This window comes from Pristis pectinata, chromosome 14 (assembly GCF_009764475.1).
Source record: "Pristis pectinata isolate sPriPec2 chromosome 14, sPriPec2.1.pri, whole genome shotgun sequence".
Taxonomy (NCBI): domain Eukaryota; kingdom Metazoa; phylum Chordata; class Chondrichthyes; order Rhinopristiformes; family Pristidae; genus Pristis; species Pristis pectinata.
The window spans coordinates 37,989,646-38,003,925 of NC_067418.1; the positions used below are offsets into that span (position 1 = coordinate 37,989,646).

The following is a 14,280-nucleotide window of genomic DNA, read 5'->3' on the forward strand; positions in this document are numbered from 1 at the left end:
CGTGTCAGGATTGAATTTTGTTGGTCTGCAAGATTGAAAGGGACTATTTATTGGCCATCTGATCTCCTTCTGGGTAAGGTTGGCACACTTTCCCCCCTGTCTAGTTTATACGTGATCCAAACCCACCAATGTAGGTGCCTCTTAACTACCTCCTCAGGGCAATTAGAGATGGACAATAAATGCGGTCTTTTCCAGTGACAACCACCCCTCATGAAAGAGTAAATAAAAATCTGTAAACCTGTTTTAGGCAAATACAAAGACTGAAGAGACAGCAGATTGAGGTTCATTTTTTAAAAAAACACTTTAATAAATATGCAAAATTAGATTACAAAATAATTTATAAGATAACTTGATGCAAGATTATAAATGTTCTTGGATTCTGCAATAGATAAATAAATAAAGAAGCAGATTTCCAGTCAGCCCCACAGGCTCACTTCAGCCAGGCGTCAGATCCTGGGTGTCCGGTGGCCGATTACAGCAGCTTGGATCCATCCGGCAGAAGCAGCACAGAGGACGAAACTGAAGTCACTTAAAATGGCTCTCAATCTCCTGGGTGTCTTCATCCACTTGCTCACTCACAGACGTTTCTTCCACAATCAATATGACCAACCTAGGCAAAGGGGACAGTTGATCAGTGACCAGAGTATTTGAGTATTTTCTAACAGTCAGCACCAGAGACTATTTTAAAATGTTTGGTAGCTTTTACACAAGGGGAATTCTCACAACAATGTGAAGCCAGACTTCTAAGTTTTGAAAGTCTAACTTTTAGATTTGATATTTTCGTCCAAAACATATGAACTAACCATTGATTTCTTTCACCTAACTTGCCTATCCGCAGGGCACTGACTCATGCTGGTGTGTCATTCACATAAAGTGGGCAGGCACTTCCCTGTAGATCTTATCGTTTTTCAGGAATGAATGCAGGTGGTAAAGATGTTAAAGCGTGGGCGAAGCTCCAGAGTTCAGCCTGATCCTGCCCCTGCCAAACACCCAGACACCACCCACACATTCTGCTACGTGCGCTAAGAGGAAAACCACCGGACAACCCTGGCCAACTCTCCTGCCTCATCCTGTGCTGCCACGTTAAACCACCCTGGCGAATCTCAGCTGGCCCCTGCCGGGATGTGCCGCTGAACATCAATCGGCTAGATTCTGAACCCAAAGAACGGGAGTGTTAGGATGACTTCCTATGCAACTGGAACAGCCACAGTCAAAGTAACAAGGAATATGGAGCACGGGATGAGATGGCGGATGTGGGGAACACCCACCCCATCCTGGGATAGGTGCCCGAGGCTTGAACGTCCGCTATCCCTGATCCCGGGGTTCACACTTGGGCCAGTTTTCTGCTCCCAGAAATTCCGCCAGAACTTCACCAGAAACTTTTGAGACGGTCCAGGAAAATCCTCAAAACCCCTCGGGCTTTCTCTGCCACCCGCCAGTGGCCACCACCACGGACAGGGAGGGAGTGTGATGCGAGGGTCTGAGAAGCATTGACCCTGTCCCGGGATGGGTGACTTGAACGCCCGCTTTCCCTGATCCCACATTCCCATTAACAGGGCGACAGGGGTGGGTAAACGCTCCTTACCTGTGGAGCATGCGTTTAGGGAGCCCTTCCCAGCAGCTTCTCCTGCTGGCCCGCACTGAGCACCTCGGCGTCCTGCCGCGACCTGAAACTCTGTATGGCTTTCTTATTCTTGAACTCAATGACGGCCATAGTGATAGCCGAGTTCCAGCAGCCCTCCGCTAGGCACCTGAAGTCCATCTCCTTGTTGTCGGTGGTGACCACGGTGAAGTAGATGTACTTGCCCGTTCTCTCCACGCAGTCCACCGTCCGGATCTCCTGCAGGCTCAGGTCCTTGCTCCGGGACCGTTTCTGGGAGTCCGGGAAGAGCTGGAGGCAGTCTTGGGTCAGCACGCAGTACTTCTTCTTCCAGAGCTGGAGCAGGTTATCGCCTCTCTTCTCCAGCACGCCTTCCTTCATCACCTGGGCGCCATCCGCTGTCTTCTTCATCCTGAGGGCTTTGAATTGGAGCCTTTTTGCCTTGCCGTAAAGAAGGAGCTGAAGCCGGCTCTCTGACTGTGGTCTCTGCCCCTCTCCCCGGGAGATAAAGGCTACTGGCGCCCCTCCCATTTCCTGCCTCACCCCGCTGATGTCACCCAGCCTTTGAACAGGAGCTGGAGGAGGAGAGGCTGGAATCGGGCTCCGCGGTCCTGACGGTAAAAGGATCCGTTTCTTCCCATCGGATCTGATGCAAGCAGACCCCTCTCTTTGCTCAAACCCCGTTGGCTCCCTCGAGTGGAAGGGCAGGAGCGCAGCCCGCCCACCCGGAAAGATCCGCTGTTTTGAAAAGGCGTAATTTTCTTTCAGGGCCCCGGGGAGGTGCCGCCGCCACTGGGCTCCGAGCTGGGGGTTAACTCCCCGAGTGGGGTGGGGGTGGGTGGCCAGCGACGAAACACCCCGAAACGCTGAAGGCACTGGGCACCGAGTGCTGCCCACACCGAGCCTCCCCCCGCCCTGTGTGGGCAGGGTGGGATGTTTCGGTGCTTTGGATTATGGATATAAAACTTGAAGCATTTGAAAAAACCTCTCCGTAACCGGTCACTGGGAAACATTAGATAGGGTTTTGTGACAAATAGGAAAAGCGCTTTACAAACTCACTGGGGACAGTGGTCCTGTGGTGAGTTAGTAAAATGTAAGACGTCTTTGAAATTACTTCTAATTCATGGAGTAAGGAGGTTACAGGGGTCGACCACACTCTGGGATGAACACATTCCCCTGGCTGACACGCGGTCGGTACTAAGGGAGTGTCGCACTAATGCGGCCAGATTGGGTGCAACATGTCGAGACTACAGTTTAAAAGCAGATGCTTTCTGAAGGCACTGTATAAACTTTTCGTTTGGCAAGCTAAATACAAAGGGACTTGAATGAGTTTTGAGAGGAAGATTGCTGAATGGCAACGACTGATGTGGAGAAATACAACATAATACACTGAATAAAAATATATGGCGGGAATAATATACAAGCTTACAGAACACAAGAAGTGAATGTCTGAGTATTAAAGTCAGCTCAATGAGACTATCAGCAATGATAATCAGACCTTCAGATGTGTCCTAGAGGAACAATGTGTAGGGTCCAGAGTTGAAAGTCCGTGCTTTTCCAGGTGCAAGTAGATCCTATCCCTAAGAACCTTGTTGAATAATTTCCCTACTGTTGATGTAAGGCTCACCAGCCTATAATTTCCTGGTTTGTCTCTACTGCCCTTCTTAAACAGAAGAATAACACTAGCTATTATCCTGTCCTCTGTGTCCTCACCTGTAGTTAAAGAGTAGACAGAGAAAGATCTCTGTCACGGCACCAGCAATCTCACTCTTGTCTCACTCAATAATTTAGGATAGATCCACCTTAGTGTTCTTCAAGAGCCCCAACAGCTCCTCCTCCTTGATATCAACATGCCCTAGAATATCGGCATATCTCTCCCTGATCTTGCTATCCTCCATGTGCTTCCCCTTGGTGAATACCAATACGAAGTAGACGTTTAGTATCTCGCCTGTTTCCTCTGGCTCCAGGCATAAATTCCCCCCTCTGTCCTTGAGTGGTCCTACCCTCTCCCAAGCTACCCTCTCTTTTTTAATGTATGTGTAAAATGCCTTGAGATTCTCCTTAATCCTACTCGCCAAGGACATTTCATGGCCTATTTTAGCCCTCCTTGTTCCCTGTTTAAGTTCTCTCCAGCTTTCTTTATATTCCTCAAAGGCCCTGTCCAATTTCAGCTTCCTTAACCTTACATGTGCTTTTTTTTGGACAAAATTTGCGACAACTCTCATCATCCAAGGGTCCTGAGCTTTGCCATCCTTGCCTTTCTTCCTCACAGGAACACGTTCGTCAAGATTTCTGACCAGCTGGCCTTCAAACAATTCCCACATGTCAGATGTGGACTTACCCAAAAACAGCTGCTCCCAATCTACTCTCCCCAGCTCCTGCCTGATACTGTTATAATTAGCCTTTTCCCAATTTAGCATTTTCCCCCGAGGTCCTGCCTTATCCTTATCCATAACTATCTGAAAACTTAGTTATGATCACTGTTCCCAAAATGTTCTCCTACTGAAACTCTGATCACCTGGCCTGGCTCATTTTCCAATATAAAGTCTAACATGGCCCCTTTCCTGTTTGGATTATCTACATAGAGTGTCAAGAAACCCTCCTGGATGCACCTATTAAATTCTGCCCCACCTCAGGCTCTGGTGTTACGGAGGTCCCAGTCAATATTGTGGAATTATTCTACTACTAACCTGTTGCTTTTATATCCTCCTCTGCCTACATATCTGTTCCTCCATCTCCCTCTGGCTATTGGGAGGCCAATAGTATAATCCCATCATAGTGATTGCACATTTCTCATTCCTGAGCCTTACCCATACTTCCTCACTGGATGAGCCCTCCAGGATGTCCTCTCTAAGTGCTGCTCTGACATTCTCCCTGGTCTGTAGTGCAACTCCCCCATCTCTTTTACATCCCTCTCTAGTGTGTCTGAAATGACCTGAGCTCTGAGAATAGGATAAAAAAGCTGGAGTTGTCCATTCCAGGAAAGTAACATTAAGGATTCAGAAAGGAATAGATACATTGAAACAAAAACAGAAATTGCTGGAATTACCCAGCAGATTAGGCAGCATTTGTGGAAAGTGAAACAGAATTAACATTTCAGGTCAATGACCTTTCATCAGAACTGGAAAAGGATTGATTTGCTTTTTTCTTCTCCAGATTAGATGAAGGAGCAATGATATTCAGGTGCTGTTCAACCTGTTGAATATGTACAGAATTTACTGTTTTTATTTCAGATTTCCAGCATTTGCAGTGTTTCTGATTCTCGACAGAGAATCTTATTCTTTTGGAGATTACCACAGCTCCTAAACCAAGAGAAACAGGCTCAAGCTTACAAAAAAAAAAGCAACACCATTTAGATTTAAGCATGTTTTGAAGATTCGCTTAATGGAGAGTCAGATAGTATGGAAATATTTATGAAAAGTGAATCGTTATGGGTGAGTGTTCCAGGAATCAGAATCAGATAATTTATTACTGACTTATATGATGTGAAGTTTGTTGTTTTGCGGCAGCAGTACAGTACAAAGACATAAAAATACTATAAATTACAAAAATAAATAAATAGAGCAAAAAAAAAAGGAATTATGAGGTAGTCTTCATGGGTTCATGGACCATTCAGAAATCTGATGGCGGAGGGGGAGAAGCTGTTTCTGAATCATTGAGTGTGGGTCTTAAGGCTCCTGTACCTCCTCCCTGATGGTAGTAATGAGAAGAGGTCATGTCCCAGATGGTGAGGGTCCATAGTGATGGATCCTGCCTTCTTGAGGCACCGCCTCTTGAAGATTTCCTCGACGGTGGGGAGGGTTGTCCCTGTGATGGAGCTGGTTAGATCTACAACCCTCTGCAGCCTCTTGCAAATCAGTGCATTGGAGCCTCCATACCAGGCTGTGATGCAACCAGTCAGAATGCTCTCCGCCGTACGTTTATAGAAATTTGTAAAAGTCTTTGGTGACATACCGAATCTCCTCAAACTCCTAACAAAGTAGAGCAGCTGGCATGCCTTCTGCGTGATTGCATCAATGTGTTGGGCCCAGGATAGATCCTCCGAGATGTTGACGCCCAGGAACTTGAAGTTGCTCATCCTTTCCACCGCTGAGCCCTCAATGAGGACTGGTGTGTGAACATCCAAACAGAGTGCATTTGTTTTCTGGTTCTACACTTATGTAATGTCATATAATAGGTATTAAAGCCTTTTGAGAGTGCAGAGTAATCTCTGACTCCCCAAATGACATAGCTAATACCTCAATTCTTCAACTTTATAGATGTCCTATAAGATCTGTGTTAACTTTCAATGCAAAAAAATGGAGTCTGATGTATGCTATTGCAGTTGGGTTCATATTTGGGTATATTTCACAGGTTGAAGAATTTAAAGAAGTCTGAGAGAGATATTGACTTTAAAAGGGACACATGAAGTCTAGCACTGCAGATATAACAGCACAAGCAAGCATGCAGGGGAGGCCTGGTGGAAGAATTTCTCCCAACTCAAAGTGCATTGAGTTTTTATTCCCTTCAGGTACAAAGATAATAGCAGGTGATTAAATACAATTTCAATAGATACAATGCATAGTTTACTTCAATAATTTAGGTGTGGACAAATTGCTCCGTTAAATTGCACATTTACAATGGAAGATTTTAACTGACAAGCCCAACTCTGAACATTCAAACATCTTTATTGAGACAAGGTAGTTCACGCTGATATTTTAAAAGCTTCTGAGGACAAAGCTCAGACATCTTACTTTACCACAACATTGTGATCAGTTACTCTCTGGATACACAAGCATCCCAGGTATTAATTAATGATTAATTGAATAAATTGTTTGTGGTGCTAAGTGGCTAGTTTGGAACCTCCCATGATCTCATTCCAGGGTTGGAGACCCTGGCCCCTTTAACTGTGATATCAGCCTGTCTGTGTTACAATGGTGCAACGTTCAGGATGCTTTACTTCTCATGCCTGGTTCTAATGCACTGAACTTCATCTGTTGTTTCTCAGTTTCTGAAACGTATCTCCTAAGTGGCCTCCCTCTGTGATGCAGTAGCCTGCTCCCTTCGCAGACAGTGGTGTTTGTTCATGCAGCTATCCTGGTAATTTCACAAACAATCACTGCTTATAAGTTACATTTGAAAATAGTTTGAAGGCCGGTTCTTGCTTATATTAGAGGTTACTATACTTTACTATGGCTCCCTGTTTTCTAGTAGTCACATTCGGTTAATTACATTATGGTATTTGGTCAGTGAAGTTTTGAGGCCTAAATAGGATAGCCTCTGATTAAAAAAAACGTTGGGTTTGTAATGAATTGGTGTCTGTTTGACTCATGCAGAAAGCATATAAAGCTTGTAAAGATCTAATGTTATGGGCAGCACCAATACTGAAGGCTAGCCTGCATCTCCAGTGTGCGGACATCAGGACATAGGCAAGGGTAACCATCTCTAATAGTCCTTGTAAATTTGGGGATGAACTACCTTCTTAAACTGTTTCAGTGTTTCTGGTGAAAGTGTTCCCATTGTCTTGTTCCATGGGTTAACTCCCAGCTCACAGTCCAGGATTTTGACACAGTCACAATCTTTTTGGTGGTAGAGGTGATGGATTGGGGGTTGCCGATTTGACTACTACTTGTACACGCTGAAGTCATGGTGGAGGGAGTGAACTTTTAGGGTGATGGCTGGGCTGCTGTTGAGTTTCTTGAGCATTGTTGAGGCTACGCTTATGTAGCTTTGCGCCTTGTAGACAGTGGAAAGGTTTTGGGGAGCCCGGAGGTGAGTAACTAGCCTCTGGTCTGCTCCCTTTATTTATGTGGCTGGTCCAGTAAAGTTTCTCGTTAATGGTAACACCAAGGATGTTAATTGTGGGGGACACAGCGATGGTAATGTCACTGAACCTCAGAAGAAGGTGGTCAGACTCTTATTGGAGCTGGTCACTGCCTTGTACTTCTAGGTACTGTATAAAATCATCAGTGCCAGAAAGATCACCTGAATTAGTTTCAATTGTGTAAAAACTCAGAGGAAATCCTTCATTACTACTTATTGGATTGAGTTCTTATCTGTTTTCTTGGCTACCCCAGGATATCATGGGTGGGGTGTGATGTGGATATATAATGACACACCATGAATTACATTTGTCTGAGACAGGGTGACTGGGGCAGGGGATCTTTACCTGTCTGTCAATGTTCATGGGACTATTTTTAATTATATTGAGTGCATCTGACTGACTTTCTGCAGTGGCCTAGACCAGTGTAAGGAATCATCATCTTTTTGGGGAGGGGGGGGGGGAGGAATGAGTCAACTTACGTCTGTGGCGCTGGAAGTCAGAGGGAGTTGGTGGTGCCAGGAGAGACAAGGGTGGGTGTGGAAAAACATTAATTTAGTTATTAAGTAGTTAACATAAAATCTGTTGTATGGCGGGTAGGTGATAGGAACATCCGGAGTCAGGAATGATGTGGGAAGGATGACATGTACATAGTCTGTGAATGTTTCCCTGATGGTCTCTGCAATGTGTGTGGAAGCCACAGCCCTCAGGAAATAGCAGGGAGTGGGAGTAGGCGGCATTGCCTAAATTGTGACTGAGTATCTCCAGACCTTCCCCCAACTAATAAAGACCAGAAATATTTCCCGCCCACTCGCTCAGTTTCTACCAGACAGCTTGAAGAGCAGAAAGAAATATCCGGTGGGAAAATGAGACCAAGTGCAGGGAGCAGCCCCTGTCCCGGCTGCCGGCTGGCCTCCTGCAGTTTATCAGTGAACGAGGAATGGAGCGACCAACAACACTGCTGAAATCTGCGGGAACCGGATTAACGTGCAAATCCGGGTTCCGCAACGCACACAGGACCCGAATGCAACTTGCACGCCCTCCGAAAAAGCCCCTTTCATCTTCAGTGTTACCAATGTGTGGGCCGCTTGCCAACATTCAGAGTCCTGACCATAAAAAGTTTGGGGCATTTGTCAAGGTTAAATGGCCTCACTCAAGATTCAATCCCGCAGACACACAGGCATGCTAACCCAAACACAGAACCCACCGGTGAGCCAGCGGAGTCACCCCCAAAACCTCGGCTAAATAAATGTCTGATTTAAATGAACAGGAATTTCAGTGGTCAGGAGTTGGTAATGATTAGGTCTCATTGCACAATATAATTACTTTAATGATTAAATCATCGCAGCTGCATACTTTCCATCTGAAGGTCCGAACGAAAGCTCGGGAAGGGTTGGTAAACACATCGACCACAATTTCCTGTAATTCTTTCAAATGGGATGTTGCACCCGAAGTCTGTAATCTGGCAAAAAGGAGACGAGGATGCACAAGAAAATAGAGGTCAGTTGGGTTGCTGGCAAACGTAGCAGTCTGTGTTTTGGAGTGAAATTTACTGGGCACGGGGCGAAACACGAGTTGTTTGGTGGTCGTTGCAGTTCTGACTGGAAGAATAACTGATAGAACCCCGAGGATAAATAAAGGGCACTCGGCGGCCTTGGTTTGCTGTGAATTCCCAACATTGGTACACATGGCAGAGATAATTATGCAAGGAATGCGGGCATTCTGAAAGAGGGGAGGCAGGGAGGCTGAAAAGGAACTAGTTCAGGTTGGAAATGGTGTTCTTTGAGGACTTTATTGAAACAAGCCGACAGCAAAATGGCAGATTGCAATGGGCACTGTGAGAGTGGCAGTTTGTGTCTCTGTATGCAACATGGACACAGAATCTACTGATTGAATAACCGACGCAACGTAGAGAAAAAGTGAAAGGAAGAACTTGCATTTTATTTAATACGTACCATGTCTTCAGGTTGTCCAGTGTTACTTTTCAACTAATTGTGACCTTCACGTCGTAACAAAGGTGCTACACATATCAAAGCACTATAAACAGTAAATAAAAGGTCACATAATTCATTTGTCCTGGTATTGAAAAGGAAACATTATCCAAGAAAACAAATAGTTTTATGGATATAAAATATCTTTACGTGTATCAATGTCTATATAATCATGACTGGTTATGAAGCAAATGAGAGCTGTTACAAGAGATAAAACTACAGATGTGTTGCTGGTTTTGGTGAGATTGAGCATAGCTGAGAAATTTGGTTTCCCTGGGAAATCAATTGTAGAAGATCTTGGATTGAACTAACAATGATCTTGAAGTTCACAATTTCTTTCTTCCATATATATGAAGTGTTCATGCATGGAGGTGACTGGAGATGCACAATGGAACTCAGCAGGCTGAAAAGAACAGTGAGATGGTACTTCTGGGAAATTCATTCCTTGGATAGTGTTGCAGAATCTGGTCTTCACCTGGAATGTGAGGCCCATGGAGTTCAATTGGTATTGGTTTATTATTGTCATATATACTGAGATGCAGTGAAAAGGTTAGTTTTGCAAACCATCCGTACAGATCATTACAAAACATAAGTACTTCGAGGTAGTACAAGGGAAAAGCAATAATAGAATGAAGAATATAGTGTTACAGTTGCAGAGAAAGTGCAGGTAGACAATAAGGTGCAAGGGCCATGATGAGGTAGATTGTGAGGTCAAGAGTTCATCTTTAATGTACAAGAGGTATATTCAAGGGTCTTATAACAGCGGGATAGAAGCCGGCCTTGAGCCTGGTAGTGCATGTTTTCAAGCTTTTGTATCTTCTGCCTGATGGAAAGGTGGTGGGGGGGAGGGAGAGAAGAGAGAGTGTCTGGGGGGGGGGGGAAGAAGAGAGAGTGTCTGGGGGGGGGGGGACGAAGAGTGGGTGTCTGGGGGGGGGGGAAGAAGAGAGAGTGTCTGGGGGGGGAAGAAGAGAGAGTGTCTGGGGGGGGGGAAGAAGAGAGAGTGTCTAGGGGGGGGAAGAAGAGAGAGTGTCTGGGGGGAGGAAGAAGAGAGAGTGTCTGGGGGGGGAAGAAGAGAGAGTGTCTAGGGGGGGAAGAAGAGAGTGTCTAGGGGGGGGAAGAAGAGAGAGTGTCTGGGGGGGGAAGAAGAGAGAGTGTCTGGGGGGGGAAGAAGAGAGAGTGTCTGGGGGGGGGAAGAAGAGAGAGTGTCTGGGGGGGGGAAGAAGAGAGAGTGTCTGGGGGGGGGAAGAGAGAGTGTCTGGGGGGGGAAGAAGAGAGAGTGTCTGGGGGGGGGAAGAAGAGAGTGTCTGGGGGGGGAAGAAGAGAGAGTGTCTGGGGGGGGAAGAAGAGAGAGTGTCTGGGGGGGGAAGAAGAGAGAGTGTCTGGGGGGGAAGAAGAGAGAGTGTCTGGGGGGGGAAGAAGAGAGAGTGTCTGGGGGGGGGAAGAAGAGAGAGTGTCTGGGGGGGGGAAGAAGAGAGAGTGTCTGGGGGGGGAAGAAGAGAGAGTGTCTGGGGGGGGAAGAAGAGAGAGTGTCTGGGGGGAGGAAGAAGAGAGAGTGTCTGGGGGGAGGAAGAAGAGAGAGTGTCTGGGGGGGGGAAGAAGAGAGAGTGTCTGGGGGGGGGAAGAAGAGAGAGTGTCTGGGGGGGGGAAGAAGAGAGAGTGTCTGGGGGGGGGAAGAAGAGAGAGTGTCTGGGGGGGGGAAGAAGAGAGAGTGTCTGGGGGGGGGGAAGAAGAGAGAGTGTCCGGGGGGGGGGGCGGGGAAGAAGAGAGAGTGTCCGGGGGGGGGGGCGGGGAAGAAGAGAGAGAGTGTCCGGGGGGGGGGGCGGGGAAGAAGAGAGAGAGTGTCCGGGGGGGGGGGGGCGGGGAAGAAGAGAGAGTGTCCGGGGGGGGGGGGTGCGGGGAAGAAGAGAGAGTGTCCGGGGGGGGGGGGGGGCGGGGAAGAAGAGAGAGTGTCCGGGGGGGGGGGGGCGGGGAAGAAGAGAGAGTGTCCGGGGGGGGGGGGGGGCGCGGGGAAGAAGAGAGAGTGTCTGGGGTGGGCGGGATCATTGATTATGCTGGCTGCTTTTCTGAGGCAGCAAGACGTGTAGACAGAGTCCATGGAGGAGATGCTGATTTTCGTGATGACTGAGCTGTGTCCATATCTCTCAGCAATTTCTTGTGGTCTTGGTGCATCTATAAAAATTTGAGGGTCAGTGGGGTCATGCCAAATTTCCTTAGCCTTCTGAGGAAGTAGAGGTGCTGGTGAGCTTTCTTGGCCATAGCGTCCTCGTGGTTAGACCAGGACAAGCTATTGGTGATGTTTACACCAAAGATCTTGAAGCTCTCAACCATGTCCACATCAGCACCATTGATACATATGAGGGCACATACTCTGCCCTTTCGTTTTGCTGACGTTGAGGGAAAGGTCGTTGTCCTGACACCATGCCACTAGGCTCCCTATCTCCTTACTGTACTCTGTCTCATCATTATTTGAGATCTGGCCCATTATGGTGTCATTTGTGAGGACTGGTTGCTGGCTGGTGCCATTTTAAGTTATTTTTAAAAAAACTTGCTTCTCACTGCAGTTCTCTCTCTGGTACCCCAACACCTATCCCAAATGTGATTACCCTCCCTCTCCACTCCCCAAAAGCTGAGCCCCTCCTGTGCCCGTCCTCCACCCCCACTCTGCAGTCTGAGCCAGCAACCTCGTGTTTTCCTCTCATGGCAGAGTGAGGCGGGAAACAGCCATTGAGGCATTAAAATGCAAGGCCCATTCTATTACATACAATGCCCCTGTCCTGCTGCACCAGTATTTTGCAGTGGTGTGCCCTCGCACTGCACGGGTACCTTTCCAGGTACCAAAACATTTCTGACTGTTTATTTAAAAATCCAGGTGCTGGAGATGAATACGTAAAGATCCTGGCTGTAATAACGATAAACGTTAATTAACTGGCCTCTAAACTGATCATGGAGTAGTAAATCACACTGCTGCAGGTTAGTTGATCCATTAATTTTCAATCTAAGTGCCAATGTTATGGATGTTGACATTAAAGTAGGAATTCTGTAATTGATTCTAATGGAAATGAAACCAGAGGAATAAGGCAAATTATCCAAGAAGATATGCAGCAACATAATGAATAGCACGTCATTTATTCAATAGTTTCTATTTCTTCTTGCGCTGTTTAAGAGTCCCTTCTGGCATACATATCCTGTTCGGTTTAAATACACAAATGTATAGTCCTATCTGATTTGTCAGGTCTGAATCCAAGTTAAATTTAGCTTCTATAGAGTCATACAGCATGGAAGCAGGCCCTTTGGCCCAACTCATCCATGCCAACCAAGATTCTCACCTAAGCTAGTCCCATTTGCCTGCATTTGGCCTATATCCCTCTAAACCTTTCCTATCCATATACCTGTCTGTTGTGATGGTACCTGCCTCAACCACTGTCTCTGGCAGTCATTCCATGTACACACCACCCTCTGCATGAAGTAGTTGCCCCTTGGGTTCCTTTTAAATCTTTGCCCTCTCACTTTAACGTATGTCCTCTCCCCTGGGAAAAAGATTGTGCGTTTATCCTATTTATACCCCTATAAGGTTACCCCTCATTCTCCTACGCTCCAATGAACAAAGTCCCAGCCTGCTCAACTTCTCTCCATAATTCAGTCCCTTGAGTCCTGGCAACATCCTCGTAAATCTCCTCTCCAGCTTAATGGTGTCTTTCCTGCAGCAAAGTGACCAAAACTGAGCACAATATTCCAGATATGTCCTCACCAACATCTTGTACAACTGCAATGTAACCTTCTAACTTCTAGACTTAGTGCCCTGACTGATGAAGATCAGCATGACAAAAGCTGCCTTCACCACCCTGTCTACCTGTGATGCCTCTTTCAGGGAACCATGTACTTGTACTCCTAGGTACCTCTGTTGTACAACACTCCCCAGGGCCCTACTGTTCTCTGTGAAAGTTCTACTTTCATTTGTCTTCCCAAAGTGCAGTACTTCGCACTTATCCTCAGCCCACTTACCCAACTGATCAAGATCCCTCTAAATCCCGCTAACCATCTTCACTGTCTACAACACCACCTATTTTAGTGTTGTCTGCAAGCTTACTAACCATGCCTTGTATATTCTCATCCAAATTGTTAATATAGATGACAAACAACCTCTCACCATTACCCTCTGCTTCCTATCATCAAGCTAATGGAGTATCCAAATTAGCTAGCTCTCCCTGCATCCCATGTGATGGTAGGCTACTTTCCATAACAGCCTACCATGTAGAACCTTGTCAAAGACCTTAATCCATATGATGTCCATATAGATTATGCTGTGCTGACTATCCCTAATCAGCCTGTCTTTCCAAATACATGTATATCTTGTGCCCCTAGTAACTTGCCTGCCATAGATGTTAGATTTACTGGTATATACCCAGGTTTTTCTTTGCAGCCCTTCTTAAGTAAAGGCACAACATTAACCACCCTCCAGTCTTCCAGCACTTCACCTGTCACTAACGATGATGTATGTATCTCAGCCAGGGCTCCCGCAATTTCTTCTTTAGCTTCCCACAGTGTTCTTGGATATACCTAATCAGGCCCAAGAGATCTGTATGCCTTCATACATTTTAAGACATCCAGCACCTCCTCTGTTGTAATGTGGACTATCCCCAAGACATCCCGATTAGCTATCTTAAGCTTTGAAGTCTTCATGCCTTTCTCCATGGTAAAAACAGAAGAGAAATATTCACTGAGGACCTTGCCCATCTCCTGTGGCTCCAGACAAGGATGTCCACTTTGGTTTTTAAGGGGGCCTATTCTCTTTCTAGTTTTTTTTCCACTTAATATACTTTAAAATCTTTTTGGATTCTCCTTGCTCTTCTTTGCTAAAGCTACCTCATGCCCTTTTGTCCTTGTGTAGA

The 14,280-nt window shown here is 46.3% G+C and overlaps 1 protein-coding gene across 1 annotated transcript; it reads right to left on the bottom strand.

The window, feature by feature from the left end:
- Window positions 1-282: 282 nt before the first annotated feature.
- Window positions 283-2,146, bottom strand: LOC127577779 (pleckstrin homology-like domain family A member 2). Its single transcript, XM_052029331.1, has 2 exons — window positions 1,586-2,146; window positions 283-610 (listed from the first exon to the last, which is right to left on the bottom strand). The coding sequence occupies exon 1, from the start codon at window positions 2,129-2,131 to the stop codon at window positions 1,601-1,603; it is 531 nt and encodes a 176-aa protein (XP_051885291.1). The 5' UTR covers window positions 2,132-2,146; the 3' UTR covers window positions 283-610; window positions 1,586-1,600.
- Window positions 2,147-14,280: the final 12,134 nt, after the last annotated feature.